Below are 21,361 nucleotides of genomic sequence, written 5' to 3' on the forward strand. Positions count from 1 at the left end.
TTTTACTCGATCTTAGTGCGGCATTTGATACCATTGACCACAATATCCTCATAAATCGCTTAAAGTCTACAGGTGTCCAGGGACTGCCTCTACAATGGTTTAAGTCATACTTAACTGACCGCTACCAGTTTGTGAATCTTAATGGACAGCCTTCACAAATCTGCCCAGTAAAGTATGGGGTGCCTCAAGGATCAGTTTTAGGCCCTTTACTGTTTATAATTTACATGCTACCTCTGGGAGACATTATTAGAAGACATGGGATCAGCTTTCACTGCTATGCAGATGATACTCAATTATATATTTCAACTAAACCTGACGAGACGTCTGAACTTTCTAAACTAACTGAGTGTATCAAAGACTGGATGACCAACAATTTTCTTCTCTTAAACTCCGACAAAACAGAATTATTACTTATTGGGCCTAAATCTTGCACACAGCAGATCTCGCAACTCAATTTACAATTAGAGGGATACAAAGTTAGCTTTAGCTCTACTATAAAAGATTTGGGTGTCATATTAGACAGCAATCTAACTTTTAAAAACCATATATCCCATGTCACAAAAACTGCCTTCTTTCATCTGAGAAATATCGCTAAATTACGAAATATGCTATCCATCTCAGATGCAGAAAAGCTAGTCCATGCTTTTATGACTTCGTGACTGGATTACTGTAATGCTCTATTTGCTGGCTGCCCAGCATCCTCTATTAACAAACTTCAATTAGTACAAAATGCAGCAGCCAGAGTTCTGACCAGGTCTAGAAAATATGATCATATCACCCCAATTTTATCCTCCTTACACTGGCTGCCTGTTAAGTTTCGTATTGAATTTAAAATATTACTTCTCACCTATAAAGCTCTAAATAATCTAGCTCCTGTTTATCTAACCAACCTTCTGTCTCGCTACGAACCAACTTGCTCTTTAAGATCTCAAAATTCAGGGCTTCTGGTAGTACCTAGAATAGCAAAATCAAGTAAAGGAGGTCGAGCCTTCTCTTTCATGGCTCCTACACTCTGGAATAGCCTTCCTGATAACGTCCGAGGCTCAGACACACTCTCCCAGTTCAAAACTAGATTAAAGACCTATCTGTTTAGTAAAGCATACACTCAATGCATCACCTAGCGGGTTCCACACTGGCTTCTGCATCTTGCTTAAATACACTATGAACAGCAGCTACGCTAATTATTCTCTTTATTCTCTATTTTCACCTGGGGATACTCATCCCGAGGTCCTCAGATTAGGCGGAGTCACTGATTGGATCCAAGACCAGCGACGTGATGATCCCAAGGATTCCATATCTGGGACCAGGCCATATCCTGAGCTGCTGGTGCGCTGATGGTCGTAGGGAGTGGAGAACATGTGTCTGATTCCAGCGACGCTCCAGGGACAGACGAGTCTTCATTGAAGCCATCTTCCAGCATAAACCACGGCGAATGAAGTTCTGCACAAGACTTTTGGCCAGTGGAGAAATTAAAATGGTCGTGCCCAACTGAGTCTGGTTCTCTCAAGGTTTTTTTTCTTCACTCCCATCAGGTGAAGTTTTTTTTCCCTCTCCGCTGTCGCCACTGCCTCGCATGGTTCAGGATTGGTAGAGCTACGCATCGATGAATTTGCTCTTCAGTGTTTGAACTCTCAGTAATGATTATATCACACTGAACTGAGCTAAACTGAACTGAACTGAACTTAAACACTAAAACCTGAACCACACTGTTCCAGTTACTGAACCACACTGTTCCAGTTACTATGACCATTTATGTGAAGCTGCTTTGACACAATCTACATTGTAAAAGCGCTATACAAATAAAGCTGAATTGAATTGAATTGGCAGAAATACACGGTATGTGTGAAAATTATCCACTTTTATTTGTGCCAAAAAATCATTCAAATAGGGCGACACGGTGGTGCTGTGGGTAGCATGTTCTCCTCACAGATAGAAGGTCGCTGGTTTGAACCTCGGCTGGGGCAGTTGGTGTTTCTGTGTGGAGTTTGCATGTTCTCCCCATGTTGGCATGGGTTCCCCCACAGTCCAAACTATTTTCTACAATGTAGATTGTGTCAAAGCAGCTTAACATAGAAGTTGTAGTAAATTGAAACTGTCAGTCCAGTTTTCAGAGTTGAAAACAAACGTGAAAAAGCTTCATTACTGGCATAAAAAATAAATGATTCTTAAGATTAGGAGTGTATTGTTCATTGTGTTGTCATCCACATTAGGAGGAAGAGGAGTGAAGCGGAAAGCAGATGATGCTTTTCAGAGTGTTTCTGGTGGAGGTAAACCATCTGCCCACCGGAAACGCATCAGAGTTGCTGAGCTGGAGAACACAAGTGTAGACGCCGACACAGAGGCGTCCAGCTCAGGTCAGTCCACTCTTAATGACTGGAAAACTGGAGCACTGCTGCCATTTGTTGAATCCCAGAGTAAAATAAATGGCAATATTGAAATAATCGATTATTAATAATTCATTATTGACTGTAATCCACATCAGGAGGAAGAGGAGTGAAGAGGAAAGCGGATGATGATTTGCAGAGTGATTCTGATGGAGTCAAACCATACGCTCTGCGCAAACGCATCAAAGCTGCAGAGACGTCCAGCGATGAGAACAGCCGCTCAGGTCAGTCTACCGTTACTCTTCTACAGTTGTATGAGCATATATATGTCAGCTTAAAGGCACAGTGCACGACGACACAAAGCAGCAGAGCTTTTATTATGCCACAGTCCAGCGCGTCTGTGTCAGGGTTCTGCCACTTTGGTCTTGTAAATTCTTGTTTTGGTGGCAGAGCTCTGACACTACTCAATGTCTGGTCCTGTCTCTGTGTGCGCGCGCGCCGTCGTGGGTGTACGCAGAGTGTGCGCGCTGCCACATGATGTGGCCACGCACGCTCTGCGTCCCTCAGACGCGCGCGCTCTTGTACTAGTGTTTGTGTTTGTTCTGTCAGCAGCGCACTGCTTCATTCTCGGCGCCTCCGTCTAGTTGGTTTCAGTTTTGGTTGGCGCTGAGATGAAGCATGCGCGTTGCTTATGTGTGAGCGCACGGTAAGGTGTTTATCTATCGTGTGCTCGTGTCTTGCGTCTTTTGTCAAAGCACGTGGCTCGGTGTTTACATTGTGGTCACGTGCTTTTGTCGTGTGCTTCAGTGTTGTGTTATGTGAGCGCATGGCTTGTATTGTCTCTCTGTGTCATGCGCTCTCCCGTCTATTGTCTAGTCCCACCCTCCTTGTCAACCCATTATTAGTTAATTGTGTTCACCTGTGTGTCAATTTACTTTTTTGCTTTATAATCCCCCTCATGTTTTCAGTCCTTTGCCAGTTCGTTGTCTACACTCCCCGTGTTCCTGATCCAGTCTTGCCTTGTTCTTGTTGAGCCAAGTTTGTGTGTTTTGTTAATGTTTTCCCCCTCGGGGTAGTTTTGTTTTGCTTTTTATTTTTATTTTATTATTAATAAATACCCATTGTTTCTTTGCACTTGAGTCCTCGCTCCTTTTCCCCACCACAACCGTGACAGTACGAACTGGCCATAACAGAGGACTCAGCAGAAATATGGGTATCTTCCTTTTCCCATCTCCCAGTTCACGTCCCTCTGCATGCCAGCAGAAGGAACGTTTGGGCAAACTCTTTGGTCTTCATCAAGGGGAATCTTCAGTCAAGGAGTTTGCCTACCAGTTTGTCTACGCAGCAGAGGGGCTTGAGTTTACCACCACAGCACTGAAGGAGGCTTTCAATGCTGGACTCAACAGCCCCCTTCAGGCCTGGGAGATGGGGATGCTGGGGATACTGTCATTCTGGCAGTTTGTGAGCTATTTGTACCACAGCCAGGGAGACGGTGGCCTGCCTCCCCTTGGCCCACCGCCAATCCCGCTCACAGACTGCCAAATCCCCAGTCCTCCGATGACCCACCAACGGAGACGGAGGAGGAAGAACGGGCCCTCCTCACCTGTCACCCACCTAGAGGTGACTGAACCCACTGCAGCCCATCCAGCAACCACCCTGGCGGCAGCAACATCCCTCGAGGTGCCCGAAACAGACACTGCAACACTTTCAGAGGTAGTGGAGTGCCCAGCAGTGTCTGAAGAGGTGGCCAGCTTCCCGCCACCAAAAATAAGGAAGCGTAGGAGGAGAAAGGGCTCCTCCACCATACTGGCTCCAGCCCCTGAGCGCCCTCCAGTGTCTGCTCCAGCCCCTGAGCGCCCTCCAGTGTCTGCTCCAGCCCCTGAGCGCCCTCCAGTGTCTGCTCCAGCCCCTGAGCGCCCTCCAGTGTCTGCTCCAGCCCCTGAGCGCCCTCCAGTGTCGGCTCCAGCCCCTGAGCGCCCTCCAGTGTCGGCTCCAGCCCCTGAGCGCCCTCCAGTGTCGGCTCCAGCCCCTGAGCGCCCTCCAGTGTCGGCTCCAGCCCCTGAGCGCCCTCCAGTGTCGGCTCCAGCCCCAGAGCGCCCTCCAGTGTCGGCTCCAGCCCCAGAGCGCCCTCCAGTGTCGGCTCCAGCCCCAGAGCGCCCTCCAGTGTCGGCTCCAGCCCCAGAGCGCCCTCCAGTGTCGGCTCCAGCCCCAGAGCGCCCTCCAGTGTCGGCTCCAGCCCCAGAGCGCCCTCCAGTGTCGGCTCCAGCCCCAGAGCGCCCTCCAGTGTCGGCTCCAGCCCCAGAGCGCCCTCCAGTGTCGGCTCCAGCCCCAGAGCGCAGCTCAGTGCCGGTCCCAGTCCGGCTCCTTGCCCTGCCGGCGCCATCCAGACGTCTTGCCCTGCCGGCTTCAGCCCGGCTCCTTGCCCTGCCGGCACCACCCAGACGTCTTTCCCTGCCGGCACCACCCAGACGTCTAGCCCTGCCGGCACCAGCCCGGCTCCTTGCCCTGCCGACACCACCCAGACGCCTTGCCCTGCCGGCGCCACCCAGACGCCTTGCCCAGCCGGCCCCAGCCCGGCCCCTTGCCCTGCCGGCGCCACCCAGATGTCTCGCCCTGCCGGCGCCACCCAGACGTCTCGCCCTGCCGGCGCCACCCAGACGTCTCGCCCTGCCGGCGCCACCCAGACGTCTCGCCCTGCCGGCGCCACCCAGACGTCTCGCCCTGCCGGCGCCACCCAGACGTCTCGCCCTGCCGGCGCCACCCAGACGTCTCGCCCTGCCGGCGCCACCCAGACGTCTCGCCCTGCCGGCGCCACCCAGACGTCTCGCCCTGCCGGCGCCACTCAGACGTCTCGCCCAGCTAGCCCCAGCTCGGCGCCCTGCCCTGCCGGCCCCATCCAGACGTCTCGTCCTGCCGGTCCCAGCCCGGCGCCCTGCCCTGCCGGCTCCCCTCTGGTCTCCAGCCCAGCCGGCTCCCCACAGGCCTCCAGCCCAGCCGGCTCCCCACCGACCTCCTGCCTTGTCTCCCCTGATAGACTCTCCCTGGGTCGTCCCTCCTGCTCCTCCCTGGTGTTCCCTCCCTGCACCCTGGACGGACCCTCCGGCTCCACCCTGGCTCCCTGCTGGGGCCCCCGACCCACTGAATCCACCCTGGACTGTCCCTCCTGATCCTCCCTGGTCTTGCCCTCCCATCCCTCCCTTGTTTGTCTTGTTGGGTCTGGCTTGGCTTCCCTCCCTCCCTTCATGTCGTCTTGCCTGTTCACCTCCCTGTCTTGTGTCTGTTGATGTTGCCTGTTTTGTTGTCTTGTAGTGTTTCTTGTCTGTCTTGTACCTTGTTGGATGTTCCCTTTAGGGACGCCAGGTGGCGTCCCTTTTGGGGGGGGCTAGTGTCAGGGTTCTGCCACTTTGGTCTTGTAAATTCTTGTTTTGGTGGCAGAGCTCTGACACTACTCAATGTCTGGTCCTGTCTCTGTGTGCGCGCGCGCCGTCGTGGGTGTACGCAGAGTGTGCGCGCTGCCACATGATGTGGCCACGCACGCTCTGCGTCCCTCAGACGCGCGCGCTCTTGTACTAGTGTTTGCGTTTGTTCTGTCAGCAGCGCACTGCTTTATTCTCGGCGCCTCCGTCTAGTTGGTTTCAGTTTTGGTTGGCGCTGAGATGAAGCATGCGCGTTGCTTATGTGTGAGCGCACGGTAAGGTGTTTATCTATCGTGTGCTCGTGTCTTGCGTCTTTTGTCAAAGCACGTGGCTCGGTGTTTACATTGTGGTCACGTGCTTTTGTCGTGTGCTTCAGTGTTGTGTTATGTGAGCGCATGGCTTGTATTGTCTCTCTGTGTCATGCGCTCTCCCGTCTATTGTCTAGTCCCACCCTCCTTGTCAACCCATTATTAGTTAATTGTGTTCACCTGTGTGTCAATTTACTTTTTTGCTTTATAATCCCCCTCATGTTTTCAGTCCTTTGCCAGTTCGTTGTCTACACTCCCCGTGTTCCTGATCCAGTCTTGCCTTGTTCTTGTTGAGCCAAGTTTGTGTGTTTTGTTAATGTTTTCCCCCTCGGGGTAGTTTTGTTTTGCTTTTTATTTTTATTTTATTATTAATAAATACCCATTGTTTCTTTGCACTTGAGTCCTCGCTCCTTTTCCCCACCACAACCGTGACAGTCTGGTTCTTCAGCTCGTGATCACGTGTGCTGTTTTATCAGACTAAATAAATGTTGGGCTTCTGTTATAATGCTGCTCTGTGCTGTCAAATAAAACACAAACATATTAAAACCTCGCTAAACAAACAGAGCAGAAATAGAATGAATGAACAGCAGGCAGCAAAAGAAAAGAAAAGCAAGTGGCAAATAAAGAGAAAAGCATGTCAAACATACTTGACCGTTGTGATGGTACGAGACATTCTATAGCAGTTTCCCTGCTATTAAAAGGTCAGGGCACTATAAATAAAGACATTTTGCACCACACTGCTAATACGATCATTAGCATGAACACACACACTGGCTGTGTCTAAAATCACACGCTTCCATACTAAATAGTACATTAAGACAGTATGTGAGCCGAGTAGTATGTCTGACCTCACAGTATTTGACAAACAGCATGTGAGAAGTACCCAGATGACCTACTACTACTGGAGAGATTCTGAAGGGTGCATCCAGTGGACACTACACTGTCCCATAATGCACTGCGAGATCATTCATGAATCACTCCTCTAGTGGATTTTGGAGATTTTGATAATAAAAGTCTCACATAATGTGCCTTTAAACCTGTGAATGATGCAGTATTGTGCAAAGTATTTCTCAGTAGAGCTTCATGACAAAACATCTGGAAACTAGTAGCACTGCTGCCATTTGAACAGATCCCCAAATACAATAAATGCCAATTAATGAAAGAACTGATCATTAATAATGCATTGTTGACTGGAATCCACAGAAGCTCCAAGAGCACTGAAGAGGAAGGCTGGATGTCTGGATCAGGACACAGTTGCTGCAAAACGAGTGAAAACAGCCCAGATCCAACATGGCGGCAGCAGCAAAACTGCAGCAGAAGACAGAAGTTCAGCTAAAGACAGCAGCTCAGCTAAAGACAGCAGCTAAGGTTTGTCTTCTGCCGTAATGTTTTCTGTCTAATCTGCAGGGTTTTGTTTTATTTTTCAGAGTTTTACAGAGTTTTCTCACGATTAGATTGAGCAGAAGAGTAACAGGAGTGAGCAAATGTCATAAATGTTTTCTCCAGGATCTTTACTTGACAGATATGTGCTTGGGAAGAAGCTGGGAGAGGGATACCATGGCACTGTCTATCTGGCTACACGGAAATCTGACGGCCAGAAGGTAACATTCAATTTTCCTTTGTGTGTGTGTGTGTGTGTGTGTGTGTGTGTGTGTGTGTGTGTGTGTGTGTGTGTGAGTGTGAGTGTGTGTGTGTGTGTGTGTGTGTTTGTGTGTGTTTGCGTGTGTTTGTGTGTGTGTGTGTGTGTGTGTGTGTGCGTGCGTGCGTGTGTGTGTGTGTGAGTGTGTGTGTGTGTGTGTGTGTGTGTGTGTGTGTGTGTGCGTGCGTGCGTGTGTGTGTGTGTGTGTGTGATCAGACATCTCTCTGGTTGAATAAGTTTTGACTTTATGCTCTCTTTGCAGGTTGCCAAAAAATTGTGACTAAAAAGCTTCTGGGAACGCGGTACCCGATGGTAAGTTTGCATACTCTACTGAAAATATCTGAAGAGAAGTGATGAACTCCATGTTTAGTCATGCTTTCACTAAGCTTGCGTTTCTGCTCATGCAAGTAAACAACTTGTTGTGTTTGTTGCGATGGGCATTGTAGCTGTCCACTCAGGAAATACAAAGCTAATGTTGTTTTCAAGTCATACTTGTATGTGATTTTGACCGAATATTCAAAGTAACGTATCATGGTAAACAACATAGGGAGCGAGTCACAAGTTGGCAATGAACGAATTTGCGGCTATAACACCAACTTTACCTCAATGGAATAGAAATATGGGATGAAAATAAAGAAAGATGCAGATGAAAACGTACGTTTGCGCACAGGTGGAGCAGTTGTAGGTTGTTGTGTTGTTGTTGATTCTGATTCAGAAAAACTGAACGCGACGCACATCAGCAGGAAGGTCGACCAAAACACAAGAAACTGCCCCATAATGTGAAGAATTGTACGCTTTAAACAGCAGAACACTGTTGACTTTATGTCTGGACCCTAAACTCTCCCTTCAACAGATTAAATACTCCCAAAAAATACTGCAAAACTCCGTTTAAAGGAACTAAAGCCGTCAGATGATCGACGCTGACTAAACACGGAAACACAGCAGCGCTGCGCCTTCACAATAAAAGTCCCGCGCGCACGACACTTAAAGGGATAGTTCCTAGCAAGAGAAAACTTTTGTCACCATTTATTTATTGAACATTTATACATTTATTACCTCTGTTAAACAAAAATATGTATTCTGAATAATGCTAGAAATCGGCAGGAAAAAATACTATGGAAGTCATTGTCTAGCAGTCTGTCTAGCAATGTTTAGCCTAAATGTGTTTAACAGAAAAAAGAAACTCAAACATGTTTTGAAGCAAGTGAAGATTGAGTAAATGACGACAGAATTATCATATCTGGGTGAATATTTCGTTTAAAGTCTGCATTAAATCAAAATGTTCAATGTTTATGTTGCTAGCATATGGCTAGTCTTAAAATAAACAAGTTAATCTGTGCAAATGAATCCACTGAAAAGTTTGTTTTGTGGATCTTTAATCAAAATCTGCCCATCGGCTTCTTTTCTGAAACGGCGATTCTTTTCTGACGACTCTGACTGGCCAGGTTATGTCCGAGTCCAATCAAAACTGGACTCGAGTCCTAGTTCGATTACCCCAATACAACCAAAACCCCTCTAAAACCAGCCTGGTTGACTAGCTAAAACTAGCCAACCAGCCTAGGCTGGTTTAAGCAGTTTTTTTTTTTCAGTAGCAGTCTTTGTTTTCATGAATGAATTATTTTTGTTCCAGTTTGTGATGTTTTATTCGATTTAAAACCAATTAAATTATTTGCTCCTGTTATAGTTTGAGCCAAAAATATGTCAGATGGGCATAAATATACGCCCTTTATGTTGCAAAGTTTAATTTCCAGATTAAAAAACTAAATTAACCATATAAATGAATGTCTAATTAATGTCAAACGTCAAACTAACTTTATTGCGGTTTACGACCTGGCTAAGCACAAATAAAAAAAAAACATTCATGTTAACCTTATACATAAAATAATGGTGCACCTAAAAATAAAAATTTAACATTCATGTCATTTCAAATCTGGATGATTTTCTTTCAAGTTATTTTTGCAGGATGTCTGTAATGCAATAATATATGTATGTATATATATATTATATATATATATATATAATTTTAGGCTGGATTACTGTAATGCTCTGTTTGCTGGCTGCCCAGCATCCTCTATTAATAAACTTCAGCTAGTACAAAATGCAGCAGCTAGAGTTCTTACCAGATCTAGAAAATATGATCCCCTATCACCCCAAAGTTATCCTCCTTACCCTGGCTGCCTGTTAAGTTTCATATTGAATTTAAACTATTACTTCTCACCTATAAAGCTCTAAATAATCTAGCTCCTTTTAATCTAAACAACCTTCTGTCTCGCTACAATCCAACTCGCTCTTTAAGATCTCAAAAGTCAGGGCTTCTGGTAGTACCTAGAATAGCAAAGTCGAGTAAAGGAGGTCGAGCCTTCTCCTTTATGGCTCCTAAACTCTGGAATAGCCTTCCTGATAATGTCTGAGGCTCAGACACAATCTCTCAGTTCAAAACTAGATTAAATACCTATCTGTTTAGCAAAGCATACACTCAGGGCATCACTTAGTAGGTTTCCACACAGGTTTCTGCATCTCGTTTATAAACACTATGAACAGCAGCTACGCTAATTATTCTCTTTATTCTCTATTTCCACCTGGGTATACTCATCCCGAGACCCTTAGACTATGAAGCGCCACTGATTCGATCCAAGACCAGCGACAAGATGATCCCAAGGTTTCCATAATCCTGGACCAGGCCGTTTCCTGAGCAGCTGCTGTGGTGATCATAGAGGAGTGGAGAGCATGAGACTGATTTCTGCGACGCTCCAGGGACAGACGAGCCTTCGCTGAGGTCCAGCTTCTCCAGAGCCTTGACTGCAGCTCTGCACAAGACGTTTGGCCAGTGGAGAAATGGTTGTGCCCAACTGAGCCACGTTTCTCTTAAGGTTTTTTTTATTCTGACCTTTCCCCAATTGGTGAAGGGTTTTCCCTGCCGCTGTCGCCACTGGCTTGCATGGTTCAGGATCTGTAGAGCTGCGCATCGATGGATTTGCTCTTCAGTGTTTGGACTCTCAGTAATAATTATTAGACCACACTGAACTGAACTTAAACTCTGAAAATTGAACTGACACTGTTTCAAACACTATAATCTTCTATGTGAAGCTGCTTTGACACAATTTAAATTGTAAAAGCGCTAGAGAAATAAAGACGAATTGAGTATATATATATATATATATATATATATATATATATATATATATATATATATATATATATATATATATATATATATATATATATATATATTTATGTTAAATATAGATATTTATTGTCAGCATCAACAACATCTCTTATACAGTAACAAATGCTTTAAATGGGCTTTTAATGCATTTATTACTTTTTAAAGGCTGTAATGAACTGAATTGCATGAATGAAAACTTACACTGTTTATTTAACACTGTGCTTTAAAAGTGTGCTTTGACACATTCTTACATAAGTTCATTGTTCAATGCATAGTTAAAATAATACTTAAATATATTAACATCAAATGCTAAATAAATAAAATTTTCTCCGACTCCTGTGTGTAGGCTCAGTAAGTTGACTTTTATAGTGACGAATAATTTTTTACATTGCCTTTAAAGGGAAATAACTGAACATAAACATAGGAGGCTGACAAAAATGGTCGTTTTAGAAGAACATTTCAGATGGCGCTTAGAGGTTTTTGCATCTGAACTCTTCATATATAAAAGTATGGTAATAATACTTTTAATATATTTAAATTAAGTTAACTTTTGGTTAGTATACTTGCAATGTACTTATTTTCACCAGGGGTCTCTTTAACTCAGTGAACACTAGCTGGCTCATTTTACTTATTAGCTTATATTTGAGTGTACTGTGCTGTGTAGATGTAACACTAGCACAAACTGAAGCATAAGTGTGTTTCCATTAGTTTTCCACAAAACTTTTCTGAGTGTTGTTAAAAACTGTTGTGAAATGAAGACATTTCCATTCTAACCATTGTTCTTTGGCTAAAGCTCAACATTTGCTGGTCAGACACTGAAAGAGCCCTGGTGCTAGTTCAGTAGATATTATAGTAGGATTACTCATATCAGTGAACACACTCTTATATTTCACATTATAGTCACACAAATGGCAGGGCAATGTGCTTTAAACATTACATGACGCATCAATATTGTTCTATAAAGGCTAAATTGAGTCTGCAGTCTGTAAAACAGATCTTCTCTGTGTTGTTTTGTGTTGTGTTCACACTTATTGTCAGATCAACACACAGATAAAGTAGTTCAGGCATGTTTTGAGTGCATTACAGTGCCGTATCACTACGCTGAAGGATTTGACTTGTGTTAATGCAAGGAGCCGGTGTGATGAACAAAGAGCAGGAGTCAGAGATACAGTTTATTGAAGACAATAGTTTACAGTTTGATCAGCAGAAAACAGCTTCAACACACTCCATGGGGTTCGCAGGCCGCTCTGCATACAGTCTCAGTTTCACAGAAATGATAGAAGAGCAGCACACATGTGGTCAGTGACCAAATCAGATCATCAGGAATTCATACTTCCATTGTTTTCTGACATGATGCTGTTTTCCGCTTCCACATTTTTTAAAAATTATGAGACAAGTAAAAATATACAATCACAGTACATTAAAAAGAAAATGGAAAGACAAAAAGAAAACATTTTAAAAAAAGAAAACAACAAAAAAAATTAACAGTAGGGGTATATACATCACATATTAAAGAAAAAGATTATATAATTGACACATTTCAGTTGTTTTTAAAGCATTTTTTTGTAAAAGAGTTAGAAATTGTTTTAAAGTAATGCTGCATTTCAGTGAGCAAGATATTAAAAAGGGTTTTTGGTTTGAAAATGTACATTTATGTATATACAATTTTGTTAATAACATAAGAAGATTAAGAAAAAAATATATTTTTTTATGTATAGCATCCGTTTTATTATTAACAAAACATTTTCCCATAGTAAGGAAAAATCTTTATCAACATTCTTAATAAGAAAAAGAAAAATCGTTTCAAAGCAAATTAGAAAAACTGCATTGCCAAAATAAGTGAACTAGGCATTTTTTTTTTGTGTTGCTTACAAAATGAACAATTAATATCAATATCTTTTTTATATCTTACTAAGAGAGTATTGACCGAGTGTGTATGGTGAATAGTTCTAAATGAAACTTCTATTATCTTATTTGTAATTAAGTAGCTATTTGGGATGAGCCATATTTGATTTCTTCAATCAATATCTGAAACAAAAGAATTCCAATAAAATAAAAAAAAGTCACATTTGGAACTGATACAGTTCCATTAGGAAATAACATCAGAACTTTTCAATGCAGATGGATGGGGCAACCATTACTGTTTCCAAAACAGTGAAAAGCCTTGGAGTAACGATTGATGACCAACTAAACTTCTCTGACCACATCTCTAGAACTGCTCGATCTTGCAGATTCGCACTCTACAACATCAGAAAGGTCCGACCCTTCCTATCTGAACATGCAGCTCAACTCCTTGTTCAAGCTCTTGTTCTCTCCAGACTGGACTACTGCAACTCTCTACTAGCCGGGCTTCCAGCTAACTCTATCAAGCCTCTTCAGCTGCTTCAGAACGCAGCAGCACGAGTGGTCTTTAATGAACCTAAAAGAGCACATGTCACTCCGCTGCTCATCCGTTTGCACTGGCTGCCAGTTGCTGCTCGCATCAAATTCAAAGCTCTGATGTTTGCTTACAAAGCGAATTCTAGCTTCGCTCCTTCTTATCTGCTCTCACTTCTGCAGATCTATGTGCCCTCCAGAAACTTGCGTTCTGTGAATAAACGTCGCCTCGTGGTTCCATCCCAAAGAGGGAAGAAATCACTTTCCCGAACTCTCGCGCTCAATCTGCCCAGTTGGTGGAATGAACTCCCTAACTGCATCAGAACAGCAGAGTCACTCGCTGTCTTCAAGAAACCACTAAAAACTCAACTATTTAGTCTCCACTTCTCTTCCTAATCTGCAATTGCCTCTCTGGCTCCACCGCTAACTGTATTACAAAAAAATAAATAAATAATTTACTAATGTTTTGCTTCGTACACTTTACACACCTGAAACTTGCCTAAAGCACTTATTCATTGTTGCTCTTATAGTTGTGTAAATTTCTTTTTTCGTCCTCATGTGTAAGTCTGCTAAATGTAAATGTACTGATTTGTTTGAAGAAGTTGCAGAGAAACTATATTTTCCTACCTTTGTAGTAGAAGCGTCTCAAGGGGGGAAGTAGAAGGATAGAGAATGCCTTGGACTAACCTAATAACTCCAGATGGTATGGCATCAAATACGACAGCAAATTCTTTAGGGGGGATGGGAGTATTGAATCGATTAAGAAATTTTGTTTATGAAATTGAGATAATTTAGCTGGTATTTTATCAGCATTATAGTTACAGAGTAATAACAATTAAGCCATCCAAATTAAGAAAATATGTAATTTGGAATAAAGTTCCAGATTGATGTTGGATTTTAGAGAATATTTTTTGTCCCATTTAATTTTGACAGTATTATTTAATGTACGGAAATCCAGCATATTAAGACCACCATTCTCAAAGCTCTTCATAACTTCTGCTTCCCACATTCTGCACTTCCTCCCGCAAGTGTCGCAGTCAGAGCTGCATGCAAATGAGGGCCGGCTGAAGCCTCCCCATTGGTCTATTAGCTCTAGATTGACACCTCCTCCCTCCAACCAATCAGGTGAGGAGGAAAGCTGACGTCACTCTAATGGCGGCTTCAACTGGCCCTCATTTACATGCAGCTCTGACTGCAACCCTCGCAGGAATTTGGGAAGCAGAAGCGGAAAACAACAAATGACAAACATCAAACATGGAAGAATGAAACCATTTCCTGCTGCTGAAAGCCTCTGCGTCATGCTGAACCCCTCGTGCTCCAAAATCTCCTCTAAAACAGGTCCTCTTTCAGGGTGGAAAGCATAAACTACACATATCTAGAACAGTCTTTATTTTTATTGGTTTTTTAGCCATGGCTGATCCAGAATCTGCTGCACTGTTTGCAGTCTCTGATCATCATCCCCAAGGGTAATGCAGGTATTCATAAATGCCATGAATTCTGTAACATTTTAAAAGAGAAAGTTAGTTAATGGTGGACACACACACACACAGCTCAATATTGACCTGAATGACTCCTGTTGTGCCCTAATGTTCAGTCTTCATGAAAATATAATATATATTTTCCTAATGTTGGCCTCATTTTAGAAACCGTCACCAAACCTCAAGATAAAGAAAAACATTGTTTTGGGTTTTTCTGCTGGTAAAATGTGGCCAGGGTCAATTCTGACCCATAAGTCAACAGGAGGGATGAACAGTGTCAGTCCCAGTCATCTTCTTACCTTCAGGTATGCTGGAACATTGTTTTTCTATTTCCCGCATGATGCCAAACAGCTGCTTCACTGTGTTTTTAACCGCCTTCTTTGGAGATATCCTTGTGTCTGGTGGGTATTTCTTTGGATCTGTCAGAAAGAGAGGTTTAGTGTTGAGCAAGCAGTTCAGCTAAAGCCCCATTCAACTGAGTCTCAGAGACTAATGAATGTTTTTCGGCTTCCTCCTGAAATAATCTGACTTACCATGACAGATGTGCATCCCACAGCCAAAATCAATTAGCTTGATTTGCAGAGGCCGGTCGATGACGAGGATATTACAATCATGAATATCATGATGACAAATTTTCCGCCTCAAGCACTCCTGCGCTGCTTTGACAATCTGCAGGATAAGCGTACGCGCGACTCTCTCCTCCAGGTGTTGGTGCTTCTGCAGGAAATCCTCCAGTGTTCTGCACGGGCCGAGATACTCCATCACCAACATTATTGTCTTACACACTTTCTGTAAGCAGATGCAATGAGTTAAAATAAAGCACACGACAGCAGTCCTCAGGTCAGTCTTTACTAGGCATGGGCCGGTATTAGATTGTGGCGGTATGATAACCTTGGATCAAAATATCACGGTTTCACGGTATTGTGATTACTGCTCTAATATGTAGTCTTTTTGAATGTCTGGGTAAAAGACAAACTTGTTCCCCTCTGAAAACAATATATTTTATTTTGTAATAGATTTATAATATTTTTTTGGCAGTAAACATGTCAGGCTAAATAATTCAAAAGATTAATTGACTTCTGCGGCCCTCATTTGTTTCAAAAACACTGATTTCTTTACTATTTAAAACAGCATTTTTGGATATTTATTCAGCTGGAGATACCGTTGTCCTAAAAAAACTGTAAATAATATATCTCACACAACGGTATTACAGAAAATTTGGCAGTTTTAAAACCTCGACTTTTCCATACCTTAAAAACAGTTATTGGCCCATGCCTAGTCTTTACACTGGCTTCCAGTTACATTCAGGATAGATTTTAAAGTAGAAATGAGTTTATTTTGCTTACCGCACCGGCATATCATTAACCCACAAGCTTTTCTGAAAACAAGACAAAGTTATTTACATGTCCAGAAATGCTTCTTGATTTAGGAATTTGAATTTACAAAATTAAAACGACAATAAGAAACGAGACAAACCCTCCTGCAGCGCATTGTGCATGAAATGTGCTGTATAAATACACTTACTCCTCTTGGCAATTTCTCCACTTTAACTAAAAACCATTCCTGGAGCTTGATGAGCAGCGTGCTGGGGGGATCTCTCACAATTGTCATCATGGCCACTTCGATTGGTATGGGTAACGGATATCCAGGCTGAAGATAAAGTGCACATTAGCTGCATATCAACAACATGTAATCCTGTTTTTCAATATAACTGTAAAAGAAAATCTGTAAATCAGCAGCTTTCCGTATTTTGTGATTCATGTTTTTTTTCTGTGTATTTATTTATGCTTTTGAAATGCATTATGGGAGCTTGATGTTTATTATCTGCACTGGTTTTGTCAATTGTGATGTAAAAATCTGGTAATTCGGCTTCAGACGTTATTAGATTTTAATGTGATGAATTGCGGAAGCTTTGATTTTATCAAGATATTAAGCTGAGCTGTGAAACAGATTACTTTATCAGGTATGATTACAACAATACCTAGTGTATTGCTTATTAAATACATGTAAAAAAAGATTATAAAGTACAATAATAGGTAACACTATAATAAAGTATAAACTAAACTACTTTAGATAAATTAACTGATGTTAACGAGAGGACTTTACTGCACAGAGTTAACGAACCAAAGACAAACAGTCTCTGAATTCCCAAAGTCGTAGCCCAGATTAACATGAGAAAAGCATCATGTTTGAAAATAAATGGCTTAATAAGGGTTCAACATGTTGCAGAATAAAATAATCTTAAAAGACACTCTAAAAGTGTAAATAATAATTATTCATTATTGTGCATGTTCATTATTATGATATACTGAATTATTGAATATTGGCATGTGACTACTTTTTTCTGTTATATGTATATAAAGTCACTGTTAAACTGCAGAGTTAAATTTTCAGCATCAAAACTCGGCAGAGCACATATTAATTCCCATCATAACCATAAATAAACAGAAAACAGCAGTGAATCACAAAATGATCAGTAGATATTTGTATAACCACAGCCGCAGACAGACTCATCTATTAAATGTATTTTGTGATGCTTCAAATATGAATCACGCATGATGTTTTCAGACTTACCACATTGCTGTCAACTTCTGAAGTAGTCGACTTGATGATAAACTGTGGATGAAAAGTAGAATTAAACATGAGTGAGCAATCAAACATGATTTCTCTAAAGTTGATGTCCTCTAAACTGGACTAGGGTGAATAGACTTACCTGTTTGCCGTCCATTTTTCTGATACCACGATAGACATTGCCGTAGCAGCCAGCTCCAATATTTTCTTTCAGGTCATATTTTGCTTCCACTGAAAGATAAAAACAGCATGTTCATTTGAGACAGCTTCTAGTTATGCCTGAACAGACAGTATAAAAATAAAGCAATTTAACCCGTAACAGCCAACAACATAAACAAAGCCAATTTGCCCCGAATTAAGTTTTTTGAAACTTTTTTTAATTCAAAAGCCTTTTCCCAAAATATGTCAAAATAGTTTGTCACTAAAAAAATCACTCCATTTGCTGAAACTGAGAGAAAGTTGAGGCCAAATGACCCCAGTGTGTATGAAACAGCAACACAAGGGTTAAACAACATCAATCAAACATTAAAAATACATTCAAATGTACCAGAACCAGGAGAAGGCCCTATCCTCTGTCTACATGGCGGTCTTCTTTGTCCGGAAGGACCGGGAACATGTAACATACTTTTTTCCATTTATTAGCAGTAAATAACGCTCTCTAGGGTGTATAAATGAGTTTACTGCAGTTAATTATCTGAGTTTTCGCCTTGTCTGAGTATCAAATGAAAAGTTCCTCAATACACGTCTGTTCTGTCAGGCGTCTGGTGGATTCTGACACTCGCGGTGCAGAGCGCGTTCGATTTATGACGTAGCGTAGGGCCAGACCAAAGATGGGATGGGGGTCCTGTAGGTACAGGTGTTCGCGTTTATTCTTCAGGGTGTAAAAGGTGAAGTGGCATATTAACCTACTGTTTAGGGCTCGTGATAACATTATAAAATACGCGTGGACCTTATACAACTCTTTTGCCATCTCTGCATGGGGAAAAGAGGGAAGAATAATGTTAATCACGCAAGGCCTGGCATGATTGATGTTTGACGGGTCCAACACGGCTGATTAATTTGAGGACTCTGCATCGGCCTTTAGCTCTGCACTGAATTTACAATGTAATACGGAATCACGATGCGTTGACTCTTGTCCAGAAGTCTGCTGCTAAGAAATCGAGAGCTCCGGAGTCTAATGTTAGTTGTCATGGAAACGAGGATGTCTTGGCGGCAGTACGTGAAGTTGCTAACCTATGGAATAAAATTTCTGTTATAATTATAAAATTCACGCATCTGCAATTATGAAACCGCAAAGGAAAACGGAACATAACTTGTGACGTTACTTTACAGACACGAAATAGTTTCACCACGGACACGAAGAGTACGAATCAAACAGCGACAGTCCACTGTCAAAATACATCACCGCGGTCACAGGCATTAATAAACGAGCCAGAGTCATCGATCACAACAGTGCGCTTGCGTGATGAGATCCTGAATCCTGACTGAAGGAAGCCCCCCGAACAAAATGTCTGGGCAGCTCCCACACATCGTCTCAGGTAAGACTTTTGTTAATCCCTCTTTGAGAACTGTCCTCCATGAGCTGTAATAAAGGTTGAGACTCAATGAGGTCCATTTTCGCTGTGTTTCTTAGACATTTTACAGAATCAAAATTAAGATCGGGCCGAGGATAGCAAGCTAAGTTAGCATAACGTAAGTGAACTTGACAGGCAGCGAGCGCAGAACTTCTCAGTGAATCACTTAACGGTGTTTAACTATAACATGGCATCTGTTGATTAAGTGTTTTTGAAAGCCAGATAGACTATTGATCTATTATAAAGAAGATATCAGCAAAAGGCAAGTTAAATATTTGAGGGTTTTTGCTTATTTTTATGACACTGAATCAAATCCATCAATTGTTTAAAAAACTTGAGATCTACGTTAATTTATCTTATTATCACCGAATGAGTGGGAAAATATATTGAATAATGTAATAAAGTCTGTGCAGATTAGCAATTGGTTAAATAAGTGACCCGGACCCATGGGCGTAAATCATGAGGGGCAGTCATTTAAACACTCGTATTTCATCTGAAAGCTGAATAAATAAGCTCCTCATTGATTTATGAGAGAAGATTATATGTTCAGATATACGTTTTTATATTATCTTTAAGTTAGCAATCCACATTACTAAGCAGAAATGACGTTTTTATATATTTATAGCAATTTACAAAGTCTTTATAAAGAGATTTCTTATCTAAAGTAGAGTAACCTAACTTAAATAATTTGAGCAAATAGCCAAAAAAGTATATTTTGTCTCATATAGTGACTATTCCCTCAAATCTACCTGCTCAACATAAGACTCGTTTCTTAGTATTAGAAAAATGCCCAATATCTATCTGTCTGTCTGTTTTTAATTAGCTCAGATTATGTCCTGCTTACAAGCACTTGAATCTATGAAAACTGATCATACTAAGATTTTTAGCATAATAGAAAAAGTGGACCTTTTAAAGACTAAAGACTTTGATATTATTTTCTGCTGGATACCAGGCTGGTCATATGGGATGAGTTGGAAATGAGCGTGCAGATAAAGCATGATAAAGGAAGATAGAAGTTGGAGATAACAGAACGTAAACTTCCTGTGTCTGATGTTAAACCTGTTTTAAATCTGTATGTTAATGAGAAATGGCAGATGGAATGGGATGAATGTAGGAAAAACACATGGTATGAAGTGAATCCATTAATTAATGAAAGGAATAATTACCATTTTGAAAATAGACATGACCAGGTTGTTCATACAAGATGTAGCATCAGACACTCATGGCTTACACTCGCATATTTATGAAAAGCGGAAGAAATACCTATTGGTGACTTGTGTAAAAATGTTTTACCGATAAAACATTTTAATATGTTTAAAATATTTCCCGAATAAAAACGTTCTCTAATATCATGTAAAAATACACATTGTGTTTTTAAATGATATTGGAGAATGTTTTTATTCTGGAAATATTTGAAGTGAGCTGTTTGAAAAGGTGTTTTACAATATTTATCTTTAATCTAACTAAAAGATTGTATATGACTGTTTTCAGTGTTGTTGCTTGCTACTTGTATGTTTTTTGTTGTTATTTTAAAATGTATGTTTGCTAAGATTGTTTACTAACTGCAATGAGCGTCATCATGCTAACTGATATGATATGATTATAAATTGTATATTTAGTACATGTTTTTTGCCATGAATATAGCCAATGCTGCTGATATGGCATTAAAACCTAAATAAAATCTGTCCATCCATCCATCCATCCAACCATCGTTCTGTCTGTCTATCTATCTATCTATCTATCTATCTATCTATCTATCTATCTATCTATCTATCTATCTATCTATCTATCTATCTATCTGTCTGTCTGTCTGTCTGTCTGTCTGTCTGTCTGTCTGTCTGTCTGTCTGTCTGTCTGTCTGTCTACCCTCTTTAACCATTGTCAATCATAATTCTGCATGACTTACAGCTTAATTTTATGTTAATGTTTATCAGGTTCCATTTGGAGAAATAATATCTGCTGCTCAAAGCCTGGTGTCGAGGCTCACCAACACCCTAAGATCACCAGAGAACACAAACCAACTAAGAGAGATTAGTTCAACACAGAGAGAGAGGACAACATCAAGTTTCCAGAGCCAGTCAGTTCAGCAAGAAATGAGGTGTGAGATTCAGTGGATGACTGTATGTGTAGAAGAATCTAATGTGTTTTTTTCTCTAATACAAATTGTTCCTACACTAATGAGAAAATATTTGTAGGTCATTTCCTGGGTTTTTCTGAGAGGAGCGTAGAGGGAAAAGCTGTTTTGCACCATATAAGGGGCAATGTAAAAGCTTATTAATGTATTTTTACCTGCTGGACAAACAGCATGAAAAAACACCAAAAGGAGAGGCAGAAGTACATCTCACTATGGCTGGACTTGGAAGACAGCAGTTAAATGTGCAAGAAAATTTCCCCCATTCAGAGGTATGATTAAAGTTCCATGCCCTGTTATTTTGTATTTCTGTATTTGTTCCAAAATTATAATGTATTAATTAGGGATGCTCATTTCGGTTAATTTTGCTAACCGACA

General features: G+C 41.6%; 4 protein-coding genes across 14 annotated transcripts in view; 3 read left to right on the forward strand and 1 right to left on the reverse strand.

Annotated features, from left to right (window-relative positions):
* The window catches only part of LOC101885829 (uncharacterized), a 108,589-nt gene that overhangs the window by 35,351 nt on the left and 51,877 nt on the right, over nucleotides 1-21,361 (forward strand). The gene's annotated exons all lie outside the window — the stretch shown is intronic.
* Nucleotides 582-9,582, forward strand: LOC141378281 (uncharacterized). Its single transcript, XM_087287618.1, has 5 exons — nucleotides 582-2,354; nucleotides 2,483-2,608; nucleotides 7,252-7,416; nucleotides 7,555-7,649; nucleotides 7,950-9,582. Exons 1-3 carry the CDS (start codon nucleotides 2,159-2,161, stop codon nucleotides 7,413-7,415), a joined length of 486 nt encoding a protein of 161 aa, XP_087143744.1. The 5' UTR covers nucleotides 582-2,158; the 3' UTR covers nucleotide 7,416; nucleotides 7,555-7,649; nucleotides 7,950-9,582.
* LOC147833426 (uncharacterized) lies at nucleotides 3,394-5,760 on the forward strand. Its single transcript, XM_087287562.1, has 2 exons — nucleotides 3,394-4,157; nucleotides 4,369-5,760. Coding segments are annotated over exons 1-2 (1,266 nt in total). The 5' UTR covers nucleotides 3,394-4,156; the 3' UTR covers nucleotides 5,634-5,760.
* LOC141378260 (serine/threonine-protein kinase pim-2-like) overlaps nucleotides 12,013-21,361 on the reverse strand; it is a 74,052-nt gene continuing 64,703 nt past the window's right edge. For 6 of the 10 annotated variants that reach the window (XR_015511827.1, XR_015511825.1, XR_015511820.1 and 3 more), the window contains 7 exons: nucleotides 17,421-17,509; nucleotides 17,282-17,323; nucleotides 16,232-16,357; nucleotides 16,054-16,085; nucleotides 15,241-15,496; nucleotides 15,007-15,126; nucleotides 12,013-14,726 (listed from right to left, as the gene is read on the reverse strand). Coding sequence is in view for 3 of the 10 variants with exons in the window: in XM_087287566.1 (XP_087143692.1) it covers nucleotides 14,623-14,726; nucleotides 15,007-15,126; nucleotides 15,241-15,496; nucleotides 16,232-16,357; nucleotides 17,282-17,323; nucleotides 17,421-17,509; nucleotides 17,826-17,913 (825 nt within the window). In the remaining 7 variants the exon portion in view is untranslated. Of the gene's footprint in view, nucleotides 14,727-15,006; nucleotides 15,127-15,240; nucleotides 15,497-16,053; nucleotides 16,086-16,231; nucleotides 16,358-17,281; nucleotides 17,324-17,420; nucleotides 17,510-17,825; nucleotides 18,058-21,361 lie in introns of those variants that run through there. The other 4 variants (XM_087287565.1, XM_087287567.1, XR_015511821.1 and 1 more) reach the window with 3 other exon arrangements.

The sequence above is a fragment of the Danio rerio genome, chromosome 16 (assembly GCF_052040795.2).
Source record: "Danio rerio strain M-AB ecotype USA chromosome 16, GRCz13ab, whole genome shotgun sequence".
NCBI lineage: Eukaryota > Metazoa > Chordata > Actinopteri > Cypriniformes > Danionidae > Danio > Danio rerio.